Raw genomic sequence first — 14000 nt, 5'->3', positions numbered from 1 at the left:
AAAAGCTTATGCCGAGAGGTTTTTTGCTATTTTGTGTGGTAATTAACTGGTGAGAGAGTTCAACATCCAATCTTTCTCTCTCTCTCTCTATCTTTTATCTCTCACACTCTTAAAATGCTTCTTCTATCTCCGATCTCTGCCTCTCTTCCACCGTCGTTTCACCGGGGTAATTTGATCCGGCGATCAATTAAGCCGTTAGGTAGGGTTGTTGCAAAGGCCAAGGACAACACCGACACTGGTGGATTTCTGGAGACGGCAGCTATAGCCGGTAGTTTAGTGTCGACGCCGGTTATTGGATGGTCACTCTACACTTTGAAGACCACGGGATGTGGCTTACCTCCCGGACCGGCCGGTTTAATCGGAGCGTTGGAAGGTGTGAGCTACTTGGTGGTGGTTGGCATCGTGGGCTGGTCTTTGTACACTAAAACAAAAACTGGGTCAGGTCTGCCAAATGGGCCATTTGGTTTGTTGGGTGCGGTCGAGGGTTTATCGTATCTGTCGGTTCTAGCCATTCTTGTGGTGTTTGGTATTCAGTTCTTGGATAATGGGTCGGTTCCAGGTCCACTTCCTAGTGACCAGTGTTTTGGTTAACCACGTGTAATGTCGTATAAATAAAGTGTCAAATTAATAATTGCTTTCATTGACCATATTCGCAATTTAGCCAGGGATTATAAAATTTAATGAGAACATTTGGTAATCATAACCTACGACAAAAAAAAAAAAAACAATCTCTACATAACGTACAATACAACAACTAGTCGGCAAAATGGTAAACTGTGAGCTCTATAAACTCTCTTGTTCAGTAAGAGGGTTTAAGTGTGACCCGGTTATAACAATCCGACATCGGTTTGTGCTTTTCATGTTGGACCAAAAACAAATCTATGACAAGTTATAATAACAAACGAATAAGTTTATTAATGAAGATTTGAAATTATGATTATATATGCTTCGTTACATGATAGATATAGATTTGATTTGGCATGGACGAACAGATACATTGCAGATCAATAAAATATAAACACTCGTAAGAAAAAGTGTAATGTCGTATAAGAAAAAGTGTTGATATGGCTGGCAGCCCACGACCGTCTCGCCACTGGTGCTCGTAAGCTTAAGTGGGACAGAGGAGCATTGAGGGAATGCATTTTTATGTAGCCACTGCATTAAAACACGGGACCATCTCTTTTTCTCTTGCTGCTATGCTTCGGAAGTCTAAGCAGCGCTTGCCAAAGGCGTCTTTAAGACACACTACTCCAACGGCTGGTCTCAGATTCTCACTCATGTATCCAAGAATCATCATTGTCGAATCGAGAGTTTATTATCAAGTATATCTTCCAAATCACTGCATACATTATTGGAGGGAAAGAAATGGACGGAGACACAGTGAAACACCGAATACTGCAGGCCAACTAATCAAATGGATTGATATATAAATGAGAAATCAGATCACAACCAAACAAAGGTAGAAGGACTGTCGTTATGAAGCATGCTTCCAAGCTTGACTTCAAAGCCGATCCTAAGATTTAGCAAACTCAATCTAAGTTTCAATACTTTCTTTATCAAACGCCTGATGCACTAGTTGTAACAACGTTATTTTTCTAAAGATATAATTTAACATTTTTTTCAAAAAAAAATGTGGATTAATGTTAATATCGACACATTAGAGTAAAGGATATTATTTAACTTTTCTATTTAGTAAATTAACGAAAGATTTGAAGTTTCCAAGCTTGTTTTTTTAGCCCACCGAACCCAACTTCTATATATACTAGCCAAGAAATAAAAAATATTCTCAAAAGAGCAAAAAAATGGAGAATAAGGAGTTTTTTTGGTTATACCCTTCTCTTAGTCGCATTATTGTCCCTCCTGGCTCGTGGTACCCTCGCTCAACCGCCAAAGGGAAGCCCAGGAGTCGATATCGAACAGCAAGAAATGCTCGCCGCTCACAACGTAGAATACGTCAAGGATTGGAACGAGACTCTTGCAGCCTATGCACAGAGAATCGCTAACAAATGTATCGATGACTGCGTCGTAGTGTTCTTCGGAGAAAATCTGGATTCTGGGATGAGTGGTCCTGCGGCAACCAAGTATTGGATATGGTAAGCTATGACACCAATTCGTGCATGTTTGTGTGCGATGACTATACTCAGATCGTGAAACGTGATTAGGTGAGGTGTCAGAATGATCCTCCTCCGGAGAATATCCCTGGTCAACTTTCCTATTGATGTTTACGATAATGAATCTCAAGCATTAGTTACTTATCTTTGTGCTTTCTTCTTACACAAACAAAAAACTACATAAGTTTATTAGTGAAATTTTCAAGTTACGATTGTTTTTATACATGTGCTTGAATACTTTATAAATTGTGTATATACAAGTATTAAGTATAAAACACACACACACACACAATGATACATTCTGACAGCAAATTCTCCTAGTTCCTTGCCTTAGCGATAGATGTGGTTACATGATAACACACAAGGCAACAGTTAAGGCTAAACAACTTTTGAAAAGGTAGGAGAAAATCAAATTGAAGGATCAAAACAGACAAATTTTGGATATCAATGTAAAATGAAATCTCTAGATATTGTTGACACAACTGTTTTCTTTTGGCAAGAAAAACGAGTATGATACAAATCGACCAAACACAACTGTTTTCTTGCAGCCTATGCACAAAGCATCGCTAACAAATGTATTGATGACTGCGCCGTGGCCCTCTCCGAAGGACCCTACAGCGAGAATATAGCCATCGCGGATAATCCAGATTCGGGGATGAGCGGTCCTGTCGCGACTAAGTATTGGATTGACGATGGGCCATGGTACATTTATGACACGAAGAAGATTGATATCATTTTTAAGAATTCATGTAGACTTCTTCACAACGAAAATACTACCATCCATATTTAGATCTCTTTATGTCTATGTGATAGATTTTGATAGAGGCGTGTAGAATAAGGTATTGAACTGACTTGATTTTATTGATTCACAAACTATGGTATTTATATACAATGATCTCTATCAAGAGATAAACATAAATCCCTAAAATATAGGTTAGAAACTCTATCATCAAAGATATTGTACTAATCCTAATCGGATAACATATATCCCCAATACTCCCCCGCACGACAAACGTGGTACGCAAAACACAAACTTTGCAATCACAAAGCGGAACACGTATGTCGTGGACAATATGTCGAGGACGGACAAATCATGTAAATAAACATCTTAGGGTATAAACTTCATTCTTGGGGTGGAACTTCATCATGTCTTCGGTCTTGGTAAAAGGGAATACATCCCGTGTACGCAAATTATGCTGCTCCACAAACAATCATCTTTATCTTGGACGGTCTATAACTCGGGACTAAACATGACCTAAAAACATGAATGTTCCACAAACTCTACTAATGGCTAAACCATAACCAAACTCCCCCGTAACGGTAAAACTATTACCAAACTCTCTTACTAAGAACACAAAAACTCTGAAAATTTCTTAACTCAAGAATAATTCCAGTAACATAAAAAGAAAAAGAAAAACCAAAACCAATCCTACTAAAAACATAGAAAACCAACGACTTAAAGTTTTGGAAAAATAATACCCATGTGATTAAGAAACAATCACGTAACCTCCATCCCTTAACATGCCGACATCTTCGTCGTTTTCATTTCCACCGTCGGAGGCACCGTCTTCTCCTTCAGTGATCACCATCTTCATAATCTTTTCTTGATTACAAAATCTATAATGCGGAAGCTTTAATTATGATCCACAAAGATCGACTGCTCTGATACCATGTAGAATAAGGTATTGAACTGACTTGATTTTATTGATTCACAAACTATGGTATTTATATACAATGATCTCTATCAAGAGATAAACATAAATCCCTAAAATATAGGTTAGAAACTCTATCATCAAAGATATTGTACTAATCCTAATCGGATAACATATATCCCCAATAAGGCGCCTAAGTTCAGGTGCGACAAGGCTCCAACAATTTCTACTACGATGGCCAAACGCAGTTACCAAGGGGAGTCATCAGTCCCATTATATGAATACATAAATCTGAATGATAAAATTGCATACCTATGAATCTATGATAATTGGCAACGTCTTCTTCTTGTGGAACACGCAATGGTACCCTCCCCGAGTGTTAACACACATGCTACCTTCGCAACAATATTTGTGACGTCCATTATTGTTGAGTATTCTACACTCGTCCATATCTGTAGATGAAAAACCACATAATTATAATAAGCAAGCATTTTCCACAATACAAGAAAACAGAACGAGTCAGTTTCTCACTTTGCATCCACCTAAAAGATCTTATGGGTTACATTGTAACCACTGGAACATGCACAAACTGAATATCCAATCTCGTACTCATAATCCGTCAGGTTATATATGGCACTTGCAACGGTGATGTGAGCACCCGACAGATGAGAGATTCACAGTTTGAATTGACCATTGTAGGTGGACTATCGTACGTTTCATCGCATAAATCCATCGAGTATCACTAATTTTTGAGGAAGGGTATATGTCAAACTCGTCTGTTAAAATTGCCACTTTGCACCCTCGCCTATTGTTGTGTTTCTACTATCCCCTTGTATACTAAGAGACCAGTTACATGCCCGATCACATAAGGTTCTTTCTTTCTGCAGCATCTATAGCCATTGCAACCTTTTTTTATCCATTCTCGCTTCTGGTGCTGTAGTGCACAAATGGAGACGCAACCAACTATTCTTGGCTCATTTTTTCTCAAAAGGCTTTGATGTTGCAACCAACAACAATTACGCTGTTAGCGCACGAGACCAATGGTAAAAGGTGTGCCCGTCAAGTTCAATAGATCTCCAACCTCGGTTCCATCATACTTAACAAAATCATTGGATGGAGAGCCACATCCTATGGAAGTGAATCAGTGATGGTCATTTGGAAATGCTTAATTTTTCTTATTATGGTTACTTTAAAATATTTAAAAATTTAGAGCCTGTTATTGTAAAAATAAATAAAATTGGAATCTATTTTAATTATGTTTTTTGTTAATGGATTTTAGAAAAATATGGGAGCCAAAGATCAACGAATGCCTACAAAACCAATAATTTGACATGTTAACAAAAAATTGTAAAATCCAAAAAAAAAGGTAATTGAAGCTGATAACCCTCTTGTTCAGCGAGTGGGTTAAAGTGTGACCGAGATATACGAGCACGGCATCGTTTTACGTATCGTGATCTGTTGGATCTCAACTCGGTTTTCTTAATAATCAGAATCCGGTTAGAGATTGAATTTGGGTTTTGTTAGTTTTGCTTCTTCTCTCTGCAAAAATCCTCCATCCGCTTCCTCACGAAAAACCCTAGCACAGCTCCGAGATCCCTTTTGTCGCCATGGGAGACTCCGGCGATCCTTTCTTGCGTAATCCAAACGCCGCTGTTCAAGCTCGCGCTAAAGTTCAGAACAGAGCCAATGTTCTTCAGCTTAAGCTGGTTCGTCTCTTCTCTCTAAATTCGCTGAATTCGTGATTACTCTCTAGATTTTAGTTTCGTTGTCTATTAGGTTTCTAGCTAATGAATTGGAATACTCTTAAGTCGTTTGATACTTGCTTCGGTTCTATTTTCGATTGCGTTGTAACACTCATCAGCTAGTTCTAAATTGAATTGAGATTCCGATTTTAGGTCATATGATTTGATTATATTGGTCTTGATTCTTGAGCTTGTTTTATAGTTTTGAATCAGTTTGATTGATATCTTGTTGCTTTAAAGCTGATATAATGGATCTATCTGATATGCAGATGGGTCAGAGCCACCCTACTGGCTTAACAAACAATCTCTTGAAGCTTTTTGAGCCACGTCCGCCATTGGAGTACAAACCACCACCAGAGAAGAGAAAGTGCCCGCCTTATACAGGTATCAACTTGTATATCTGATTATGTTTTCTTTGCTTTGGATTTGATTTTGTCTTGTGTATTGAATATAGGTATGGCTCAGTTTGTAAGTAACTTTGCTGAGCCTGGGGATCCAGAATACGCTCCACCTAAGCCAGAAGTTGAATTACCTGTATGATGATGCACCTTTAACTCTTTCGATTATTGCCATATTTTAACCCTAAATCAGTGGCTTATAGCTTTGTTTTGTTTCATTGTCCAGTCGCAGAAAAGGGAAAGAATTCATAAATTGCGACTGGAGAAAGGTGTTGAAAAGGCTGCTGAGGACTTAAAGAAATGTAATCTACTATATGTTATTTGTGTTCCTTTTAATGCCCTCTTAGGTTTGAGAATTCTTAGTTAATTTGTTTTTTTTTTATATGCAGATGACCCCAATAATGATCCAAATGCTACTGGAGATCCATACAAGACATTGTTCGTTTCAAGACTTGTAAGCTGTGTTTCTTTTTTTCTTACTGTTGAATGACTTTTGTTAGACATCTGAGTTATGTTGTGCTTAACTTTGGTCTGTTCTTGTCTTGCAGAACTACGAATCCTCAGAGAGTAAGATTAAAAGGGAGTTTGAATCTTATGGACCAATTAAACGGGTAGGTTATTCTGAGCATTCCCTTGCTGGTTCGGTAAGAATTTGTGTAATGGCTTCCCTCTCTAGAGCTCTTTGCTCAATTTGTTTTATTTTATCTACAAAAGTCTTCCAAGGTTAGAATTTTTCAGTCCCTTATAAATTTGCATCTTTTCTGCTAGACCAAAAGGCCATTCTACATTTGCTTTGTTTTGCATGCCTTCTTTAGACTGTGTAAAGCCATCAAGTCTCTTAGACCTTTCTCAATAACTGAATATATAGATGCATAAGTGCTTCTCATATAATGACACAGCTCCTCTCTCCATGGTGTTTGTTTGAGATGTTTTCGGTAAATTTGGCCTGGTATTTTTATTTCCTTGTCCCTTCAGAGAGCAAATACTTTTACAATGATATATCATATAGTGGTTATAGGCACACGGTTTACCTAATCAATTAGTTGTTTTCTGAATCTATAATGAGCTCAACTCATCCTGCTGGTAAGCAACTTATAAAATATTATCTGCCCATATCCCAAAGCCATTCAAATGCTTTATTTTCAAGCAACCAAGGTTGGATTATCGAAAACCCTTCTCTCTTTTCCTATCTTAACATCTATATATATTCAGTATCTGGGACTTGGGCTACTATGAAGGTGATCTGGTTCACTTTTTAATACATTTTTAGTTATCTAAGTTTCTATACCCTGGTAAGGGGTGGTTTATTAGACTCTTCAAAAATGGTAATTTTGCTGCAATACATCCATTTTTCTGCCAATTCTTGATGTGGGTGGTGACATTCTCGGATTTGGACACAACATAAAGGTTGCCTGCCTTATAGAGCTGCATGTTTGTTTGATATGAAACACTTTTATCTTGAATCTGATTTTGTTCTCACAGATTTGATTTGTTAATTGTCTTCTTCTGAAACTTCTCAGGTTCATTTGGTGACTGATCAGCTGACCAATAAACCCAAAGGATATGCTTTCATTGAGTACATGCACACCCGTGACATGAAAGGTGCCCTCACATCTCTTTTCTTTCAACCCTCTTTTATCTCCCTGAGATGTTTGCTCTTTATACTGATGTTGCATTGTGTTTTGCTACTCTTCCTACAGCTGCATATAAGCAAGCTGATGGACAAAAGATTGACGGCAGAAGAGTTTTGGTTGATGTGGAGAGAGGTAGAACCGTCCCAAACTGGCGTCCACGCAGGCTTGGTGGTGGACTTGGGACCTCAAGAGTGGGTGGTGGTGAAGAAATTGTTGGGGAACAACAACCGCAAGGAAGAACCTCCCAGTCAGAGGAGCCATCGAGACCACGGGAAGAGCGGTAAAGATATTTTCATTCGTACCAAACTCTTTTGCCTTGTGACTAATATTGTGCTGATAATGTTGTTACCTTGTCTCCAGTGAGAAATCTCGGGAAAAGGGAAAAGAAAGGGAAAGGTCTCGTGAGCTGTCTCACGAACAACCTCGAGAGAGGTCTCGTGACAGACCGAGAGAGGATAAGCACCACAGAGACCGAGACCAAGGAGGCAGAGACAGGGATAGGGACAGCAGACGTGATCGTGACCGGACCCGTGACAGAGGAGACAGAGACCGCCGTGACCGTGACAGGGGACGGGATCGTACTTCAAGGGATCATGACCGAGACCGCAGTAGAAAGAAGGAGCGGGATTATGAAGGAGGTGAATATGAGCATGAGGGTGGTGGTCGGTCCCGTGAGAGAGATGCAGAGTACCGTGGCGAGCCAGAAGAAACTCGTGGCTACTATGAAGACGATCAAGGGGACACAGACCGGTACAGTCATCGCTACGATAAAATGGAGGAAGATGACTTCAGATATGAACGTGAGTACAAGCGGTCTAAGAGATCAGAATCGCGAGAGTATGTTCGTTGATGTTTCATTCGGCTGTTTAAAACTCTAAAAACTTAAGAATCCTTTTTGTTTATTCTAAATCAAAACTTGATGCAATTCTGTTTGTTACCTCTGAACTTGATTGCTATTTTTTCTCTTTTGAAGTTTGTCATATTATTAATCAAAATCAAACCAACTTTAAAGTTGTGATGTTTTATTGATTATTTCTTATGCAGTACTACTATACATGTGATGATTTATGTGCCTAGAAACGGTCAATTATTAAACTTATTGGTGAAAACATGATTGAAATGTTATTTTATTTAGCATATAATAGATTGATATGTTTAGAGAGAGGATATATTGATAGTCGTGAATTTTTGAGATAATTTGAGGAAAAAAAAGGCTCCATTGCCGGGAATCGAACCCGGGTCTCCTGGGTGAAAGCCAGATATCCTAACCGCTGGACGACAATGGAATTTGTTAATGGTTTTCATTATGACATTATTGTTGAATATTTTGGTTTCACATTTGCTAGAAAACATTACTAAAATCCAAGGTCAAACACTTCGTACGTTTGAGTATTTTATATACACATATCTGTATCTATTTTTAGAATTATTATTATATACAAATACAACACGACTCTTGTTACTTAGGTTGGGACACATGCTCAGGGGTCGTATTCGTGATGGAATTGTAAAATAGATTTGCAATTATTTCTAAATATAAAAAGCAAGCCATATGATTTCTTAGATCTTTACACTTTTGTTTGGTTAATGATCGTTCTGATTGACGTAGTTACTCAATGTTAGCGCTTTGAATGTTTCTCTTTTCTTTTGGGAGTGTCAATGCCATTTTCATACATCTAGAGACCGAATAATTTATGTATTAACATGTGGATTTTCTTTTAAAACGTCATTAATGTGTAGACATATAATATAATATACATATGAATGTTTACACATCTTTCATTTTCTTTGTAAGCAATATTAGGCAACGTTCAAACAAAAATTTGCTTATGATGAAAGAAAATAGCAAGTAACAACACATAAGATGAATTTGAATATTTGAGTGACGACCCATCAACATTTTTTTATTTTTTTTGGTTTAATGACCCATCCACATTCATGAGCAGTACGTAACAATCGCTAACACATCTCAGCCCAACTGGCTTTATATCTCAGAAATGCTTATAAAAAACAATGACAAATAAAATATAAGAATAAGATCGGTGGATAAAAACACTAATTATGATAATAACAAAAATGAAATCTGGAAAGGGACCAGAGCCGAAAGTAAAAGGAGAATTTGCTATAATGTTAACCCCATGCGAAAACTTAAAGAGGATCCAACAAGCAACAACTCAACACTCTTCTCTTCTCTTCTTTCTCAACTTTTTTTTCTTCTTTTGATTATAATAATGCTTGTCGTTTATTTATGTATATTGTAGTTTGTAAAGTCTTTTTTTACTACAGTCAAATGCAAGCCATGATTTTAAATTGTTTCTTTATAAACAATCTAGAATTTGTCTTACTAATGTTTGCCATTAACCAAACATACACATAACTTTTGTTTCTTTTACTTCAAAATCATTTGCTTCATGGGGCTTTATCTTAAGTTTAGCCTCCTCTTTCCATTTCTTAGGTTTTTTCTCCACATAATTATGTTTTGTTTTGCTAATTACATAATTATGTTTTGTCTATAAAGAGCGAGTAAATGGTTACTGCGGGAAAAGAAAATCTCAAGAAAATATATACTTTCATGCAAACAACTAGTGTAAAATTATATATTATACGCAAAATAAACTCTGCATTGTGATGTGCTTTATCGCAAATCATTCCATAAAAATTGTTAGCTCAATACAATTTTCAGAAATTATACAATTTTCCATTTTTAAAAAGCCTACAAGAAAAATTTCGAAGTAGAAAAGAAAAAATCTAGCCGTATCATTTCGATTTAATCATTCATTTAGCATAACTAGCAAAACCCTTTCTGAAACGGAGAAGGTAAAGACAAAAAGAATAGAAGGAAAAGAGTCAAACATTGTGAGCAATGACTAATTCCAAAAAGTAGTGGGACGATATGATTCAAAGCATGAGAAATTTGTAATACATATAAACTTATATATCGAGCAAAGTAAAACCGATAGAGATGAAATAAAAAAATGAAATTGAAGGGAAAGAGAGCGACGTGTTGGTTGCGCTCGTGGGCAATGATTGAAATGCAATCATAACTTTTGCAGGTGGATGTGGGGGAACCCCCATGCACCCTTCTTCATATCTTCACCTAAATTTCTATTTTTGTAATCAGATTTAAACTTGCCATTATCGTATTTATGTGTAAGTGATCATGAAGTAATTTCATCCATAAGAAGTATGAGTGGTAATAGACTGAAGCTACTTACCATAGAGTACATGAATAGTTTTTGAGTTCACTGTTTTTTCTAATGTTATCTAATATACACGATTCCCATTTATGTTCAAAGAGTATCTTTTGGTTTGTATTTTACAACTTACGTCACATATTTTTTTTTTTAATTTTGAATGTGATCTAATATGGTGATCACTAATAAAATTTATCAAACTACTAATTGCAGTTATCATTTTTTGACGGTCAAGTCATTATTTTAGTGTTAAGATTTTTATTTAGTTATATTATTCGATTTTCTTATAACATTTGCTATTTCGATCATTTAATTATGGGTGTGATTGGTTTAAATTTCTAATATGGCTGAACCATATTAAACAAAAATTCATTACTCCGATTTACTCTTTTTTTACACCAAACAAACAAACAAAAAATATGTTAAAAAGAAACTAAACTAGAGTAAAATAATTCCATGTTGAGTAAGTCGATTGTCCACTTGTTTTGTTATCCTGAAATACGAAAGAAAATATCATATTTGGACGAACTACGCTTTACCAAAACAAAATTTGTCTTTGATAGGTAGAGAACTGGTTTATACATACTATCCATTCGTGTGCACGAAGGAGAGAAAAGGGAAGAATCTGATATGACAGAGATCGTAAAAATAAAATGTTGCATTAATTTAAAGGTATATTTGTCGGTCGAGAACTCGAGAGATACGAAGAAAAGCCAAAGTGATTGGAATCGATCTAATCTCTAGAGAGAACAAAGACAAGAATTAAAATAAAGAAACGTACCTAACAAGTATATGTATGATTGAGATTTTTGTCACATTGATTTGATAGAGATAGTGATGATCCCATTTGTTTCTAGCCATCTCTATCTCTCTCGATCCGACTAAACCTTTTAGTTCAGTCAACAAAATTTGACTTTTGTTAAGTCATATCAAATTTATGGATCGTCGACAAAAATAATTGAATCCAAGATTAATATACTAGCTACGTGCGCCACTAGATCGCGCCATTTAAATCAAGTCGGTCTATAACTTGGTTGGTCACTTTCTTTGTCTTTTTCCGAGTTTAGAGAATCAAATGAAACAGACATACAACAACAAAAAAGATAATTATATATCGAATTATATGCTAGTAATTGACAAAAAAAAAACATTAGAGAAAACTAATTTGAAGAAAACTATGGAAACGGTGCACATAAAAAAAAAAAAACTATGGAAACATATTTGAATTTGATCTGGTATTATAAAACTAAAACTGTATATTCGAATTCCAAGCTTTCAAACAGCGCAGATTATTGTATTTCATGACTTCAAATTTGTTAAAAGCTCTAAAAATTGTATTATTATCTTTAATGTAATGTAAACTATTCAGGTGTGGTCATGTTGACTGAAAAAACTGTTTATTGTCGATTAAAAAGTATTTAGAGGAAAAGAAATGACAGGAGACATGGAGAGCAATTTTGTTCAATTGATTGATAAGAATTTTCAAAACCGTTTAAACACTCTAAGGAAAGGAGATTTCGAGAAATATGCAGATGCAATTTAAATATGGTTTACATCAAGACAACATCAAGACAACGTAAATAGAAGGTTTATTAAATATTCATTTGTATAAACGTTTATTAAATATAATTTAACAATAAAATTAAAACTCTTTTAACAACGTAGCTATAAAACAAAAGAAACTAAGATTTTTTGGTAACTAGCTACATACTGCATAATAAAATCGTAAATTTCTACAAGATGTAAATAACTTTTGGAACATAGAAATTTATGTTTATGATTTTGATTTTTCGATTTAACAACTTCAACAAAAAGTGTCCTTAAAATAAGAAAGAAGAATCATAAAGGTTTGTAAAAAAAAAAAAAACTTCTTAAAGTTTGTGAAATTTTCCGAAAATTTGTATTAAAGGAATAAATAAAAGAAGGGTTTGACTTTTCTGATGAGAGACAGGTGGTGGTGGGTTTTAAGGAGAGAGACAAGAGTGAAGTCAGATCACACAAAAATAAAATGCTAAAGCAAACGGTGGGTGAGAGCATTTATATGACAGCCCACTCTCGTCTCGTCATGTCACTTTCACTATACCACACGTGTGACTTGCCACGTGTCTCTCTCCCACCGCCTGCATGCCCCATTCCGGCAATCATTGGGCCGCCGTTACGTCCCCCCGCACCCGCACGAGTGCTTCTTTTCTATTTTATTTTCTCTTTTCTATCTCTACAATATACAGTATTTGAAATCGGTTTTGAATAATAAAATTCAGTATATTTTATTTTATAAAATTTAGCATTACCTTAAAACGAATACGTTAAAAATATGTATAGGACTGTAAAGGGTGGTTTTCTTGTTCGAAAAACAAGAAATTGTACCATTATGTCAGCATTTTTATGCCAAGTTGATTAATGAACATTGTAAACACTATATAAATTTTTAAAAGTAAAGAAAATAATATATAAAAATTAATACAAAATATTTTCAACGTACAAAACAAGTTGAAAATTTCATAATTACTACACATTATGTTTAATTGGCATAGTAACTTTCAACCGTTTTTATTTATAAACGAATCGTTTATAGATTGGTACTAATAGGGAAAAAAATTGACCTACTGCTTTTTTTTTGTAACTAAGACATGTTTTTCATATATCCGCAATATTATCAAGTTAAGAGAAATGAAACAAAAAGATAGAAAAATGTATACTTTAAACAGAATGTTATGAAATACTTGGAAAATAATATTGAGATCAGCTAACAAATAAAATATTTTTGACACTCGTTATCGCAAATTTTAACGAATTTCTATATGCAAAACACACATGTTTTTCGTTTTGGTAATTAGCACATGTTAAGAAGAAACTCGTAAAACTAGTACAGTTGGTTGCATATAAATCCTTGTAAAGGAAAACGGAATTTAAAATAAAATTATTATGGTATTGTTTTCTTATTTGCACAAGAACAAAATATAACGAGAAAACGGCATGTGAAATTGGGAGAAAGCTGGTGGACGAGCAACTGCACGTGAACTGCAATAATGCGAACACATGGACGTGCCCAAAGTATCCCCCATTATCATTCTCTCTATATATTTCCAAATAATTATAATTCTATCGATTTCCAAATAAGTCGACCCAAAAAAAAAAAAGGATTTTCAGGTAACACTTGAATTCATTTCATGATGATCAAATTCTATACATACAATTTGCACACAAAAAAATATATTCTATACATACAATTATTATCCTATCGGTTTTGTAGCTTATTGGTGTCTCAC

At 35.4% G+C, this 14000-nt stretch overlaps 2 protein-coding genes, 1 long non-coding RNA gene, 1 other non-coding gene and 1 pseudogene across 6 annotated transcripts; 3 read left to right on the top strand and 2 right to left on the bottom strand.

The window, feature by feature from the left end:
• Positions 1-28: 28 nt before the first annotated feature.
• On the top strand, positions 29-708 carry AT3G50685 (anti-muellerian hormone type-2 receptor). The gene has a single exon (NM_114928.4). It carries the CDS (start codon positions 115-117, stop codon positions 589-591), a length of 477 nt encoding a protein of 158 aa, NP_566937.1. The 5' UTR covers positions 29-114; the 3' UTR covers positions 592-708.
• A 349-nt stretch (positions 709-1057) lies between these two features.
• AT3G50680 lies at positions 1058-1532 on the top strand (annotated as a pseudogene; the record flags this gene model as incomplete). The annotated part of the gene is made up of 1 exon: positions 1058-1532.
• A 1006-nt stretch (positions 1533-2538) lies between these two features.
• On the bottom strand, positions 2539-2768 carry AT3G08140. Its single transcript, NR_141396.1, has one exon. It is a non-coding gene; the product is annotated as an other RNA (long non-coding RNA).
• Positions 2769-5178: 2410 nt separating this feature from the next.
• Positions 5179-8703, top strand: U1-70K (U1 small nuclear ribonucleoprotein-70K). 2 transcript variants are annotated; one of them, NM_114927.4, is made up of 9 exons: positions 5179-5469; positions 5775-5889; positions 5960-6039; positions 6130-6205; positions 6293-6357; positions 6452-6514; positions 7424-7505; positions 7604-7817; positions 7898-8703. In NM_114927.4, the coding sequence occupies exons 1-9, from the start codon at positions 5371-5373 to the stop codon at positions 8385-8387; spliced, it is 1284 nt and encodes a 427-aa protein (NP_190636.1). In that variant the 5' UTR covers positions 5179-5370; the 3' UTR covers positions 8388-8703. The 2 variants fall into 2 exon arrangements, with proteins under 2 accessions (NP_190636.1, NP_850676.1); NM_180345.1 differs by having other exon boundaries at positions 5287-5469; positions 6452-7505; positions 7898-8534.
• A 48-nt stretch (positions 8704-8751) lies between these two features.
• AT3G50665 lies at positions 8752-8823 on the bottom strand. Its single transcript has one exon. It is a non-coding gene; the product is annotated as a tRNA-Glu (tRNA).
• Between the last annotated feature and the right edge of the window lie 5177 nt (positions 8824-14000).

Source organism: Arabidopsis thaliana, chromosome 3 (genome assembly GCF_000001735.4).
Source record: "Arabidopsis thaliana chromosome 3, partial sequence".
Lineage (NCBI taxonomy): Eukaryota > Viridiplantae > Streptophyta > Magnoliopsida > Brassicales > Brassicaceae > Arabidopsis > Arabidopsis thaliana.
This window is presented reverse-complemented; position numbering and strand designations above follow the sequence as displayed.

Bases quoted from the DNA above. Each gene is read 5' to 3' on its own strand.
- AT3G50685 (NM_114928.4), top strand. From the start codon at position 115: ATGCTTCTTCTATCTCCGATCTCTGCCTCTCTTCCACCGTCGTTTCAC.
- U1-70K (NM_114927.4), top strand. From the start codon at position 5,371: ATGGGAGACTCCGGCGATCCTTTCTTGCGTAATCCAAACGCCGCTGTT. The intron at 5,470-5,774 runs GTTCGTCTCTTC...TCTGATATGCAG, and splicing joins ATGTTCTTCAGCTTAAGCTG to ATGGGTCAGAGCCACCCTAC. The intron at 5,890-5,959 runs GTATCAACTTGT...TATTGAATATAG, and splicing joins AAAGTGCCCGCCTTATACAG to GTATGGCTCAGTTTGTAAGT.